This window comes from Lepidothrix coronata, unplaced genomic scaffold (assembly GCF_001604755.1).
Source record: "Lepidothrix coronata isolate B3197 unplaced genomic scaffold, Lepidothrix_coronata-1.0 Scaffold183, whole genome shotgun sequence".
Taxonomy (NCBI): domain Eukaryota; kingdom Metazoa; phylum Chordata; class Aves; order Passeriformes; family Pipridae; genus Lepidothrix; species Lepidothrix coronata.
Genome location: NW_016690363.1, coordinates 1,590,649 through 1,606,311, shown reverse-complemented (window position 1 = coordinate 1,606,311; position 15,663 = coordinate 1,590,649). Strand labels below are relative to the sequence as shown.

Below are 15,663 nucleotides of genomic sequence, written 5' to 3'. Positions count from 1 at the left end.
GAAAAATGTAGGCAGACCTTAATAACAATGAGTTTTTCAATACAATGCTTTTGTGCCTGCTGTTTCATTAAAAGAATTTATTTTTTTAAAAAACGCTGTTTTAAAGAGTCCTTGAACTACATTTTGGTAGTTTGATTTCTTCTAGAACAATATGTTAAGTCTATAAGTTCTGCTTCATTTTAAGAAAACAGTATATCACTAAATGCTTCCATGAACAGCCTTTTAGCCATTTTCTACCAGTACCAGTATAAAATCTCTCCTAAATCAAGTCCTATTAAAAGGAAGTTAATTTTGACTAACCCTTTATTCAAATGTGAGAGCATTCAGACAGCAAGAGCGCTTCAGCATAATGGAAAGCCAGGTTCTATCCAAGTCAGAGTATGTAAGAAGGAATGATGCATGAAAAAAATTGAAAGGAACAGAAGAAAATGAGGTGCAAAGAGCTGCTTTACAGGACAGCCAGGCTCTGGAGGACTCTTCAAGCATAACAGGATTTGCCTTCTGAGCAAGAATCTTTGGATTACCAGACCTGAACAACTGAGTAGAGTTCATGTAGAACAGAGAGGAGGAAAAAAAAAGACTACTGGAGTATATCAGCATAAGAGGCCATGGCTAAACACAGTTTTCCATGGGCAGCAACAAATGGGGCTGCAATCAGTACCGTGATGCATTGCAACTTGAGAACACGTTAGTTCTTACAGCAAAGCTGCTGTACCACATCTTAACTGGTCTGGCACACTGCCACCTCCCACTGCCCTGGTTTGTCTTTGGCACGTAAGTCATACCCAGCGCATTGTCAAAATATTATTACTATGAGAGCTGTTACACAAATCAAGCATTCTAGCTCTTTTCCCAAGGTGTAATTATTATTTCAGTTTATGACAAAATTCACTGTACCTGCTTTAGGCTTAAGTGCTTTTCTACTCTCCCACAAGAACTTTCGATTCTGTAATCTTTTTCCTGTCTGTCCTGGTTTTGACTGGGATAGAGTTAATTTTCTGTCAGTGGTATAGTGCCGTGGTTTGGATTTAGGATGAGAACGATGTTGATGACATGCTGATGTTTTAGTTGCTGCTGAGCACCATGGACTCAAGGACTTTTCAGCCTCTCATACCACCCTACCAGCAAAGAGGCCGTGAGCCACAAGAATCTGGGAGAAGACAGAACCAGGACTGCTGACCCAAACTGCCCAAGGGATATTCCACACCCTGTGGTCTCGTGCTCAGTTTATAAGCTAAAGAGGGGAAAGCTGGCTGGGAACTGGTTGGACATTGGGCAGTGGGTGGTGAGGAGCTGCACTGTGCATCACTTTTTTTGTATCTCTTATTTTGTAGCCCTTTGAGCATTGACCTAATCCAGACAGCCAAGGCACCCTCCAGGCCTCCACCTCATAGGATTCTGCCTTTGAGTTCTGGAGAGTTGTCTTCTCCAACTTCTCTTCCCAGTAGTCTTGCTTTTTGAGAACCTAACCCAAAAATTCAGATGCTGCATTGTTTTCCAGGAAGCCTTGTTGTTAACAAATGTTCCCATGACACTCTCCCTGGATTGATCCCCCCTGAGAAGTGAACTACACAAATTTTGACAAGGCTGAGGTCTAACACCAACAAAGGGACAACCTGTTAGAATTTCCTAATTGCAATGCTGTTTTTCTCCTAGGGATTATCAATAGTTAGTGAAGGTGTATGAACCACCTCGGTTTCACCTTATCCTCTAAAAAAGCTCTGCATGATTTGCTTTTCTGGCACGAAGCACTTACCCTGCTGCCCCTGCGGTGTTTGTGAGATGATGAACTGTGCTGGCTGCAAGTTGGTTGTTGGATGCACCAACACAAACTGTTGCAGGTTGAGATTCTGCTGCTGAAGCTGCTGCAAGTGCTGCAAATCCTTAAGGAAACAGGAGAAGAGAAAAAAAAAAAAAAGGAGAGAGAAGAAAAGAAAAAAAAGAAAAAAGAGAAAAAAGAAAAAAAAAACAAAAGAGAAAAAAAAGAAAAAAAAAGAAAAGAAAGAGCTGTGTGTTAGACATTTAGGTCAGCCATGACTCCCAATGTAACTCGATTTTCTATCAGCCAGTTACACTCCAACATTTAGAGATAAAACTGGATGTCAAACACAGTAGCAATCCTGCTACTGAATATCCTTTAGAACGGCAATTTGAATTGCACTGTTGGTCATAAAACCAAACAAAAGTTATTTAGTAAATAACCCAGCAAAGTATTTCTAGCACTGTTCTGCTTTAAAAACAAAGCAAAACAAAACCAAATAAACAAACAAATCAGTCTCCCTCCCATCCCCATCAAATGCAGGAGTTTTCAAATACTTCAGTTTTATCAGCACTCAGACTTCTCAAATTTATTTTTTTGAGGATGGAACTCTGCTACAAATCAAGTATATTAGCTGGGAGCTATTTTTGTTTATAACAACAATCTGCAATTACCATTTGAATCAACAACAAGAAAGCAAAATATTACAGATTCCTTGTTTGCAGGCTGATTGTTCAGGTCAAATTTCAGAAAGTGGCTAACTCAATAAATAAATAAATATTTGATTAGTTCTGAAACAAATTACAATAAGCCTAATAGATATGACTATAATTAAAGGTTAAAAGGAATAATCCAAATCACTGCTTTATTGTAGAACCCTACTTTTATGTATTTAAACCATTCAGAACCGTTAATTTTCTATAATTAAATGACTGGTCTCAACATAAAATGCTAATCTCTGAGAAACTGGATTTTCAAGAAAAATGCTTCAACTTGACATTTAGCTGGAGAACGAAAACATAAAGAACTGTTTAAAAATATTGCTCCCCCCAATAGCCTTTCTCTTTTCATCTTCTCCAAACAGGACAATAACAAGAGTAACTGAAATTGAGAACTGAAGCACATTGTGAAGTCGGCCAACATAATAGTGGTAATCCAGGAAAACTATCTATACACGTAGAATTTTTCCATCTTTCTGAGAAGAAGCTGTTTCAAAATACTCACCAAGCAAATATTTTCCATACTTGCAACCTCCCACTGAAAAAACCAAACCAAACTCCCACTGAACAAGCCAAACCAACCAACCAAACAAGAAGACTAAAGTGTCACATTATTTTAAATCTCTTAAACTATAACTTCAAAGTTGCAGAAATCTCCTTTTGGGGATGAAGGGTAGGGAGTGTCAGTGGGTGGAAAGGAAGACTAGGGAGGAAAAAAAAAAGGGAGTCCATTGATTTATGAGACCATAGACATGCATTATAGGAAAACGACTACTTAACCTGCATTACACAGACACTGGCCATCAATCACTTGGGCAACTTAGTTGTGTTAAGTCAAGAGCGTGCAGTGTAATAATATGGCAGACAGACACCAGATGGATTGGCCAAGCAATGCTCTTAAGAAAAACACACTTCCATCTTACAAGAGAACGGTAAAATTTTAAGAAGTGCCCACGAGCGCAACAAAGTGTTTTCAAAGTCAACGGTATCGTTTGCTTTCAGAAAATTTCAGTAGTAATACAACTATTCCTATGAAACTGAGGCCAATTTCCCTCTTAAAAAGAGAGAAATAACTGCTGCAGTTTTTCCCTGGAACTCCATATTTCTTCTGACTTCGTGTCATAACATCACAATGGTCAGCACTGCTAACAAAAACTGCTACTTCTTGAGCCCAACACAACATGGGCCTCCACTCATTTATTCATCGATTTTCAGTGCTTAACTGGTTACCCCTGCGGGTTGTGCCGACCCTCCAGCACAGAGGGGCTCACACCAAATCGGATGAGAGGACTGGATGCAGAGTTGAAAGCAGAAATGAAAAGAGTAGGGCAAGCTGACTAAGGGTGTGAACACTGGGTGGAAGAAAAGGAGATAAAGAGAGGCTGCAGGGTGAAAACAGTGGTAGATAAGAGAAGAAGTACAAACACAAAAGGAGGAGTTGGGAAGAAACTGTGGAAGGAAGAAGTATCAACAGAAAAACAGACAGGTGGAGGACCTCTCCCACCAAAAGCAAGATGACCAAGTAGATCTCAGATTATTTGAAGCACCACCACAGGAGATGGAGTTATGCAGAAGAAAGAATACAAAGAAACAGTGGCAGTGTATCTGTAAGATCAAAGGAGGAGAGCTTTTTGTTTAAGACTATTGTATTCATAACACCAGCTACCCAGCTAAGACATGACAGCTCTTATCATCAGGCTCTTACACTTTAATATGAGAAAACTGTTTTTAAATTGAGGCCTCAGGGATAACTGGTATAAGCAATCTTATTCTGTGCATCTGCCCTGGTAACTGGTGTGTTGGCTAAGTCTTGTTTAAATACAGAAATATAATTCTGTAACGCAAAACGAAAATGATACCTCCAAGGCTAATCACACTTAAATAGCCCTACCAGCCCCTCAAATTCATTTGAAATCCAACTTTATTTCCACCTTGGGAAAGTTTTATTATTTAGTTAATTATACCACTACAGTAAATCTCCCAATAGCAACCACATGAACAAACTTGACACTATTTTCCTATACCGATCTTTTTTCCCCTCAGTGTTAAAATCCCTGTGCAAGCATAAGCACACAGAAAGAGATGGAAAGACTTTCAGGGAAACATGCATGTCTTCTGGTGCTGCCTGACAATTTAGAAAGATCAAAACAATCTAACTCCTACCTCAGCAGATCTGTCAAGTGCTACAACTTGCCATGAAGATTTTTGTTAAAAAAAACAAAATAAATCATCTAAAGTTCTACATTCAATGTCATTTTCTCTAATTACACCCTCAGCACCTCTGTAATTTTGAGGTTTACATCATAAAAACACTGATCATAGATCGTGAAAAGAAGTAAAGTTTAAAAAGAACTCCAAAGCTTGGTACCACTGTTCAGTGTCACTTCAGCAGCAGCCCAGCAGCAGCACAAGCATCTCCCCAGGCTGCTGCAGCAGATACCTTACGTGAACTGCAGAGCACGTTAAAGAAGTCATGCTTGTGCAATTAGTTAATTAAAATAAATATGGTAATCCCCCTGCAGCAGAGACCTGCCAGTTAATCAATTATTCAAAAAATCATCAATTAAAACAAACATTCAGATATTTGTGTAATCAGCTATATGTTTACAATAGCAACACAAACAAAGCTGAGCCCTGCTTACAAATCGCTGCCAAGCTGGATCAAAAAGCATGGTGTTACCTACCTATGAACCTAGATGGTAGACATTTTCCACAAGTATCTCAAATTATATCCAACCCCTGCACAAACTATGCCCTGCACTTTCATCATGGGAAGCAGCCAACAAGATTCAACCAAGCTCATTTAGGTATCAAAATAACCTATCCTAAAAGAATCAATTGTGAAGTCAAACATTTCGGTAATTAGAAACGCCAGAAAACAAGTCCAACTTTAATTTGTTCCCCATGTGGCAACAACATGATCACATGCTACTTCTCACAGAGCACATGCTACTTCTCACAGAGCACACGCTCACTTCAGAAGCTCCTGTTTGACGGCACACGCCTGATCTTCTCGACTCCTCTCAAACATTTCTCTGGAGATTTTCTCCAGTACAAAATTAATAACTGTAAATGCTTCACACATTTCCACTGCTGTGGAAGAGAGGGATTAGCAACATCTCACACATTGCATTCAAAGGTATCTGCCCATTCAAAGGTATCCACTGCTTTGGCGGCACATTTGACAAACGTAAAGCCAGAAAGTTCAAGGTATGGGTTTTGTTAATATGAAATTTTAGTGTGCCACACTCCAGTAAAGCAGACCAAACTATCTTAAGTTGCACACCTGGAAGACAAGAGGCACACACCTGTGGATTACTTACACTTGGGTTAAAAGACTTGCACAGTATCACGTGGGAACAATGTGACAGATGCATGGCAAGAAGTTAGAAGCTGACCACCAACTCCCTTGACAAGGACATTTCCCATTCTTTTCTTGAAATCTGTCTGTATTATTGGCTACAAAGACTTAACAAAATTAAGAGATGATCTTGAGAACTACAAGTTTCCTTGAATGCTACATCCTTCAGCCATCTCCACATCATGCCAGTGAAGTGAGATCCTTTGCTAAAAGATTTGTTAATATTTGGTCACATGACTTGTCACAGTCCAACAAGAGGTTCAGTGTGAGAGATCTGTGGAATCTCTCACTTAAATGTGGGATGGCATCATTCTGGCCTCTCTAAGGGACTGCCAGAGAGGTCAGAACTTCTAGACCAACCCCACAGAAATTTGCCACTTCAGCTAATCAAAACCTGATAGCACAGCCAGGCTGTTATTCAGCTAGTGGACTAGCACAATAAAGGAACTGCACATTTCACCAATGGACTTCACAGTAATTGTGACATTTCCATTCTTGTCCTTAATCAGACCTCATGTTCACTTTTTAAGACACTTCACCCCAGTTGAATGCAAGAGAAAACAGCCTGAACAGAAAGCACCAGACAGTCTTAGAGAATCTGCTCACTCTAAGAAGCAGCAGCTTTGGAGATTACATATCCAACATACTTTGCACAGCTACACTAATACACAAACTGATACTACATACTGAGAACCTTAATCTACGGAAAGATGGACCTCAGCATGAGCAACACGACAAGCTAATAGTAGCACTCAAGATGCCTCAGCTGTACATTTGTTTACCCTTGTCCACAAGTCTAAGGAGTTTCCACACTACATATACTAAGTATATGTAGTGGGGCCTCTGGTGGTCTAGTGGTTAGGGTGCAGGACTCTCACCGCTGCGACCCGGGTTCGATTCCCGGCCCCCCGGGCAGATGGAGCTCGTTAGCCCTGTGAGGCAATCCATCTAAGAGAAGGTCACTCTAAACAAACCTACGTTCTGAGACCCTCACTGCCACTGTCCAAGCTTGCTCGGCCCCAGCAGATGAACTTCAGGATTAAAGGGTGGGCTCAGTTCAGCGCAAGCTGTGTCTCACCTAAAAAATCCACTGTGCAGGTTCGAAGGGTTAATGACCTTTCCCAAATCTTCGCTCGCGAAGACTGGCCATTATTATTATACTAAGTATGGAGTTAGTGGCACTGCATTCTCCACACGGAATTATCCCAATCCTGGAAGATCCAGGACAATCCTAGTAAGCAGAACTGCCTTGAAATGCAGTTCTTCAGAATTAACTGGCAAGTAGTACCAGACCACGAAACTGGACAGATTTCAACTCCAGACATATTCCGACAAGTTTTTCCCTAGACACACACGAGTGCCCATCCTTTGTCACTGAACTCTGAGCGTTAAGCACCAAGCCAAAACAGCACACAGATCTGTCAAGTCAAACTGCCTTTCTTCAGCTCTGTCATTTTGCTTCCAGCAAGCACCATTTGGGTCTGATGAGTATCCTCTGTGATACACAGGCATCACTTCCCATCCACACAGGTCTCAACAAACGCAATTTCTGTGGGTATCTCTCTATACCCTCCTTTCCTCCTTTCCCAAGCTAACTACCAGGAGGAAAATTCAGAAAATACAGATTCTGGAGCAAACTCAGAAGCCCAGCGGAAGTGACGAGCAACTAAGACTACCAACTTCAACCTCACCACCTGAGGACGTGTGAGGAACGACTGAAAACGCTCGAGGACTCCAGAAACCCACCGAACAAGGGAATAAAAAAAAAAAAACGGTGCAAACGAAGTCAAAGCTCTTTTGTTTTCCACCCTCTCAAGCCTCAAGGCTCACCTGTGCAATCTGTATTGGCTGAGATAGAGGGATCTGCGTCATCGGCGTTGCAGCAGAGGCTGAGATGGTGGCACCAGCAGCGCTGTGCTGCTGACTGGCTGAGTGCTGCACTGCAGCCGCCAGCAACTGTGCCTGCGCCTGTTGGAGCAATAACTGTTGCTGGGCTGGCGTCAACGTGAGCTATAAACAATTAGAAAACACAGCCATTAATAATGCAAAGAGCCACTTGAGCTACAAAGTCATTAGCTAGCTTGTTACTAGTTATATTAACCAGACAACCCCACAACTATTGCTACGGTTCAGCCGATGACTCTGGCCTTAAGTAAGGACAGCTGGCTACTCAACACAGTGTAGGAACCAACCTACCACGGGCGTGACCTAAACCAAACTGCACGAAAGCAAACATTTGCGCTTACTGGAACCTACAGAACCTAACTTCACTCCTAAGTCTTCTTCACAACTCTACCAGCAATTTCTGGGAAAAGGTAATTAAGTAGCAAGCAAAAGAAAAGAATCGGTATTGCCAGGATTTGAAAAGAAATTTACACCCAGCAGAACAGCAAGTGATTAGCCAGATGAATGCGAAGCAGGAATGCTGGCTATGGCTACTGAACAAACTGATAACACCCCAGCTGCTTCACATTAGCATGAATCCCTGCCATATTCCATCATTTCCATTATGCCCTAAGATATAAGTAAAGAACATGAGCTCCATTTGTTTCTCTCCAAGTCTCCCCATCTGCTTTTTTTTTTTTTTTTTTAAATAGAATAGAGTTGGCAACTTCACATCCCTTCCCTTTCCCAAGCACGCATTATCTCTGAGGAACAGGTGGCAGCAGTTTCTCCTTTACATGTAAATGAATCTTGATGCCCATATTTACTACAATCCGTATCTGCATGGGCCTGGAGTTTTGAACGTTTCACTACAGCAGACAATCATGAATTAAAACAAACCAATATTTTTTGGGAATGCAAAAAATAATAAAATATGCCAGGTTTTAACAACATATTAAAACAGTCTCACTTTTAAAGCTTTCAAATGCAGTTAACTGAAAACTAAATGTTTATTTGTACATTAACATAGAAGAAGGTTTAACAATTGAGCCTGAAATTAAGATGATATTTCATTCAAGTGTAGAGATGATCTAATCTAATACTTCGAATCATAAATACATTATTGGAGCAACTGCCCTAAACACACAAACACTTAAAACTGCAAAGCTGACTATGTAAATGCTCATTCTTTAACGAGCCCTTTCGAAAAACTTCCTTTTTTGAAATGACTGAAAGCCTTTACAACAATTCAGAAACACCAGTCTAAACCAAGTTATCTCATATTTACTCCCAAAGCCTTGCAATTAAAAACCCCTCAAAATTGGTAGGTTAAAACAGAAGGGTTGAATAGGCTTAAGGAGTACTAATACAGTTACTTAAAAAGAAATGTATTTGAGAAGAGGAAGAATTAGCAGGTCCCATAATTTTGCTCTACACCCAGCTATCTGATAAGATTTAGTCTCGTTCTCCCATGTCCCATTTTAATCTTGAAAAAAAATAAAAATTCCTCTTTATCACATCAGTGACTGTCCTATTTGTACACACACCAGGTTTTCCTTTCATTGCAGAGTCAAGACGGTACCGAGAACAGAGAGAAACAATTCTTTGTTGTTGTTGTTGTTTGGAAGCAAATACTATTGCAACAACCCCCAAATATTAAAGTCTGCTTATTTTTCTAGGAAGGTACCTTCTGTCCCCACTTTCACTGAAGTTTCTTCCTATGTTAATGACAATCCCCTTCACTGCCAGGCTCTGTGATACTGCCATCAGGAGGCTGACTGCAGTAAACCTGGGTAAACCTTACCCCAGTGATCTGTCCTCCGGCCAGCATGAGCTGGGTCTGGGGTATGGCCGCCTGCACTGAAGGCTGCTGGGAAGGCTGGCTTGGCTGCTGAGAGTCCCCAGATTCTTCATTAGATTTAGACTAGTCAAAAAAAAAATACAACTCTTTATAGTGTAAAACAGATGTTAATGTATAACACACTGCTATCTCAACACCCGCACAATAAAAATCTTTCATCTGCATACAAAAAGCCCTTGGGTTTATTTTAAGAGTGTGTTTAAGCAATGGCTCTGTGTGCCCACCATCTCAGCCACGATTGCTCAAACATGTCTGTAGGTAATGCAGTTTAAACAAAACAAAGAGACTCTCTGGTCCTGTGTAACTCTTTGACGTTATTTTCAGGTCCCATCTCATCTTACGCCATGCAACTGAAGCTGACGCTACCTCCCACCATAAAGAAAGAGAGGACTGTTAAAATTATTCATTGCCTAAAATCCTGAACAATGGACCCAGGGAAAGGAGATTTTGTTTCCATTATCTGCATCCTGTACCTCTAAGTCATCATACTGTTGGCTTATATGGGACTGCTTTTGAAAAATCCTCACAGGTTTATCCATCGACAGCAAAATACATAATACATAAAGTGCTTTTAAATAATCAAAGTTTAGCATTTATTCTATTTATTTATTAATGCTGCTTTATTTAAAAAGATTCCAGTTTATTTTGATTTATTTCCGTGGTTTGGTTGTTTGTTTTTTTAAACACAAGAAATTGTGAAGACATGAGGGAGGAAACGCAAGTGCATGAAGAGGGGGAGAGAGTTTTATGATAATTAAAACTGGTTATGCAGAACATTAAAATTCTGCATAGATTTGCATATTTTCCACCACCTGTTTTGGGGACTGCAGAGCGGGCTAATTAACATAAAGGCTCTGATTAATTCTGCCAGTCATTGAGTGATAATTACAGCGCAGGACTGTAAACATTCTGCACTGGAGATACAGCCTGTTTGCCAACATCTCTCTCAGGGATGGAAGTTTACCATGGCAACCAAGGCAATTTTCTGCCTCCTTCCTCTTAGAAAGGAAGGTCACTATACCTCCTCTTCTTTCCAAATTGTTATTATGTATAAGTGGGTCCACATTCTATTGCATTTCATGTAATGCACTACCTGCATTCTTTAATAACAAGCAATACTGAAACCAGTCTTCAATAAAACTGCATCCCTTGCCCCTTTAATATAGTACTGAGAGGAAGTGGAACATTAACTGATACACTGAAGTGTTCAGCATCATAAAAAAGTTTGAAAGCTTTGTTGTCTCACGTACATTATTAAACAACAATTACTCTGACTTATTTTGATATCACTTTGTGTTATTTACACAAGCAATCTAAGTCTGCCACCTTACATAGTTAATGTTACGTTATAGTCCCATATTCAGGTACCAGAAAAATCACAAAGTAATACTTGATATGTTTAAAATAATAAATGAATAAATGAAAGAACATGAAATATGCCTGGATTTTCACGGTTTTCATGACATGACACCTGACTGAAATTCAGCATTAAGTTATGATTGCTGCACGTCTTAAACAACTCCAGTGTCTGAATGCTGACTACCCTGAAACTGATTTACAGCTGTAAAACTATTATTCCTTCATACCTATCACTTGCAAAACCAGTCAGACTGAAAACACAGAGTAACATATTATAGGTTAAAAACTATCTCTAATGGGACCAGGATGCTCTTCGGGATGAGAGAAGGACAAGCAGCAGAAGGTAACTGTCTTTACCTGTACATTTAAGGACTGAGCAGCAGCCTGTAAACTTGTTCCAGCGAGCTGGACCTACAACAGTGCAAAAATGGAAATGAAATAATGTAGAATCCACAGAAAACTAACAATGTAAAAAGAACCATCTCCCCACCCACGTCCCAACAAGAACACTGCACGCCCCTCTAACACCTGAATCAGTGAAACAGGGGTTGGGCTCCAGGCTGAAAAAGATCTGTAAGGCTCTTCCACAAGTGTTATTTGTCTACCTCTTGCAGAAGGTATTCCTGCCTAGGGATCTAGATATTATCATGAAAAAATCTGAAACAGAGCATATTGGGTGGACAGGCTACCTAGTCCTATTCCTGTTCGAAAAATCCAGGCTCCAGGGGAGGCCATTAAGCTCCAGTCATCACCATCCTACCCATATTTCAGGATGGGTTTTACCCCAACACTGCATTCACCCACTTTCCTACATGACAGAGGAGCAATCACCTGCACAGCACAGAACCCAGAGCATAAACACTCTCCCTCAAATCAACCTGTTCAAGTATTTCCAGTCCTCAGCCACTGAAAAGAAGATCTCAACACAGAGGACCAGAGACACTTTACAAAGGCTGTATTGATTCAGGTATACTTAAAACTTGAATCCAGTGTTTGTGATTAACAGGTCCAAAGAAGGTCTTGTGGGTTAGCAGTGAAGAAAAACAGATGCTTCAGAAAGTGAGATTTTTTAAAAGTGTTATTTTATCTCTAATAAGGATTTTCTCTGTACGACAAAACACTGTATTTTCATTAACTCAAGACCATTTTAATCAGTCTTGCCTTGTTTCTACCAGCACTCCTAGTTATAAAGAAGGAATGCTATGTAATTAATTACCAACATTTTCAAAGGTCAGAGTTACAGCCTGTAGAGAATTCTGTCTCTGGCCATGTTTGAAAACCGCTGCTCATTTGAAAACAAGGCAACATGTGAGGATACAATAAAGCAAAGTAAAATGTAGCACTCTTGCCTCTGTAAAATGATGTCCCCACATAAAGAGTACACATTTTCAAGCATGGGAAAAACTGCAGTACACGAAATTAATAACTGAATATTTGAACAGGTGACCCTTAAAAGTCACCTTGGAAATATTTCCTGCCTCTCTAAATGAAGGTACCAGACTTACTAAGCATGTTCTACATCTAAGCAAACACTCTCAGAAAAGCCCCTCCTCATCACAAGCAAAATATAGTTTGACACAGCTGATGTAATGTCAGCTTTTAACATGGATTAACAGCAGAGAATAACCTAAACACCACCAGCCTGCCATCCAAAAAAATATACTCAGAAATAATACATTAAAATGACAGAAAACGCACATAAAACACCACAAATGTATCTCAGGTACAGTCAACATAGTCCTGAAAATCTCTCTGAATGCAATTTGGACACCCCATTCACCACACAACCAACATTTTCAAATTAGAAATTAAACTGTTCTTGAATGCTGTCTACAGCCTAACATTTTGCATTAGTCTAGAGGAAAGCACTGTGTGTTAAGGTTGAATAACACCCCACTAAGAGTAGCCACACCAGCAGAGGACAGTTTGACAATAGATCCCCACACACCTGCAGGTGAATAAAAGAATACCTGAGATTTCCCTTTGAACCAGTTTCAAGAAATGAATCACACCTTATCAAACACGAAGTTATAAAGAACCTGACAACTGTTTAAATACATACATTTCCAAAGCAGGATAAAGCACTGTGCTAAACACAATTACTGTCCTGGGTCCATCTATTATAACAAAACGAAGAGTAAAACAAACACACACAAAATTCTGCAGAGCAGTTCTGTGTCTCCATGTTAAACACACACTGGCAACCCATGAAAACTAGTCACCTTCCCTCCACAGAAAGGCACCCTACAACAGCCTATTGGTTCAGCAAATTCAAACAGTGGCACTCCCTAGGTCCTACATAAACCAATCTACTAGGAAAATTGCAGTTATGTGACAGGACGTGTGGAATGTTCCATACAATAAAACGGCAGTTTCAGAGCTCTTAAAAGAGGGCATAAAAGCTTCAGTACTTCAATTATACCACAATAACTGTGCAACCTCAGACCTCAAACATTCAAGGTCATCCAATTAGGTACAGTATTTTAAAGTTTAAACTTGGTGCTGAGGAAGGGAAAGAAATTAGGACATTTGTTTTCATACATCAAGTGAGAACAGATAAAAAAAAAAACCTACAAAAATGCCCCTTATACTTCTCTTCACCTAGGGATGCCCCACTTTGCTTCAGCCTACATCTGAAATTCAGCTTTGATTCCCTAAACACAGCAGCAGCAGCAGAACAGAGGGATAGTATTAGAAGTCTGAATATCATCTGACAAACAGGTCATTGAAATAACTTTAAGAAAAAAAAAACAACTCACAAACCATATATGCTTAGTAAGTACGATCAACTTTCTTTCTAGTTAATGTGCAAGAGCAAAGCATAGTGCTGACTACCATTCAGCACCAATTCTCACTTTTAACTAGACAGTGACAGTTTCAGAACCTCGGCAGCTGTTGGGCCGATACAATCCTTTCCCCAAAAGATTAAATTTTACCTTGCCTTTCAATTTGGTATCCCTATTAAGGTTAAAAAAAAAACAAACAAAAAACCCCCCAAAAAACCCCCAATCAACAACAACTGAAAAAAAAATCCTTCAAAAACACACACCACAAAGTTTAGGCATCCTCAAGTCCCCAAGATTTGTAGTTCTCTCAGATAGGTCCCACCCTGTCTTGACATATTCTGCAGCCCAATGCACTGCAGTGAGTGCCACGGTAAGAACTTTGTCCCATCCGTGCTATTTAAGGACATGGTCTTACCCCTATGTTCCATTACATGACCCCCTGCCATTCACAGGAAGAGAGAACAAGGCACAACCAAGGGCAGCTGCATTTGCAGCTGTCTGAGCCTCCCCTGCTTTGAAACGGATCTTCCCTTACCTGATGAAGGTGCCCAAGGAAGGCCTGGGCCTGGGCTGTAGAGATTGCTCCTCCGACAGGCACAGGCTGCTTTTGAAAGTCCAGGCCATTTGTTTGCGTGCCTGGAGGAAGAGAGAGATTAAAAACTATTAATTATTACTTTTGAGAAGCAAATGAAGAATTAATACTCCTAAGTTTCCTGCTGTTCTCTCAATACTACGTCGTAGAAAAATACTCTGAGAGTAACAAGAACTGAATTTTTTGCTGAAAGGGGGCTGAGGAAGCAGTGACCCAGCTTTGGTAATGGAGCATTTGTCAGCTGAACAAAATCAACATTGTATTTTCCTCAGCCTCTACTACCTTACCTACTCTGTGTACCCTGGAGATGCTTAAAAGATGTGTAGATGTGGCATTTAGGGACACAGTTTAGTGGTGGACTTGGCAGTGCCAGGTTAACAGTTGAGCTTGATGATCTTAAAGTTCTTTTCCAGCCTAAATAATTCTGTGATCTGTGTTTCTATCTACACTATCACCCCATCATTGTCTACATGGTTTGAGAACCAAATGAGTGCACGGTGCTGAGATTAAACTGTGTTTCCCTTCTCCATGCACTCTCTAATCAGCAACTGAAAACTATCTTCAAGTTCAGAACACGCCAACAGCAAGGTTCATATCAAGTCACCTTTCATTAAAGACAGGTAAAATAATACTTGATGAAAATAGAGGTTCCAAATATACATAGCAGTTATGGGTCACAGTTTTACTCTTTTGATAAAAGATACCTCCACGTTTCCGTTAAAATTTGTGCAAAGCTCTCATTAGGTAAGAAAACTGCCTAGGCTTGCTTCTGTTTTCACTCCCTTTCATATAACCAAAACCCGATGACTTTCCTACATTTTTGAAGATTTCTTCCTAAACAGTTCAAGAAACATTAAAACCCCCAAACTAGCCCAAAATAATCTGGCTCTGAGAAGGGAAAGAAAAATACCCAACATTTTTTCCGTAAGACACTACCACAGAATTCTCTTCTGCCAACAGGTACCATAAATGCAAACTTTTAAGAATCATTCTGTGGGGAGATGGTAAGATCAACATTAGCAATTATCAAAAAGTGGGTTTGTGTGTTGGGTGTTACTACCCACAATGGTTAATAATGAGAAGGGAGACTCCAAGTGTATCAGGCTGCGCGGAATTTCTAGAACAGATGATGCAATCTTTAAAACTGCATGACTGAAATGAAGCAAAACCAGCTTTAGACTTGCATGTTTACTTTTCATGACAATCAGATTTTGTTCAGTGTCTGTGGACAGGTGTTCAGCCGACTCCTACTTCAAAATTCCTTCCATCATCCACATTCTTTGCCATAAAAATCTAGGTTATCTACTAAGCAAAAGAGTCACAGTTGTTAAACAACAACAGG

General features: G+C 40.1%; 1 protein-coding gene across 8 annotated transcripts in view; it reads right to left on the bottom strand.

The window, feature by feature from the left end:
* POU2F1 (POU class 2 homeobox 1) overlaps positions 1 to 15,663 on the bottom strand; it is a 72,461-nt gene that overhangs the window by 46,185 nt on the left and 10,613 nt on the right. For 6 of the 8 annotated variants that reach the window (XM_017830764.1, XM_017830763.1, XM_017830761.1 and 3 more), the window contains exons 3-7: positions 14,265 to 14,365; positions 11,301 to 11,354; positions 9,528 to 9,647; positions 7,670 to 7,849; positions 1,757 to 1,883 (exon numbers count right to left, since the gene is read on the bottom strand). In XM_017830764.1, coding sequence (XP_017686253.1) covers positions 1,757 to 1,883; positions 7,670 to 7,849; positions 9,528 to 9,647; positions 11,301 to 11,354; positions 14,265 to 14,365 — 582 coding nt within the window. The remainder of the gene's footprint in view (positions 1 to 1,756; positions 1,884 to 7,669; positions 7,850 to 9,527; positions 9,648 to 11,300; positions 11,355 to 14,264; positions 14,366 to 15,663) is intronic. The other 2 variants (XM_017830760.1, XM_017830766.1) reach the window with 2 other exon arrangements.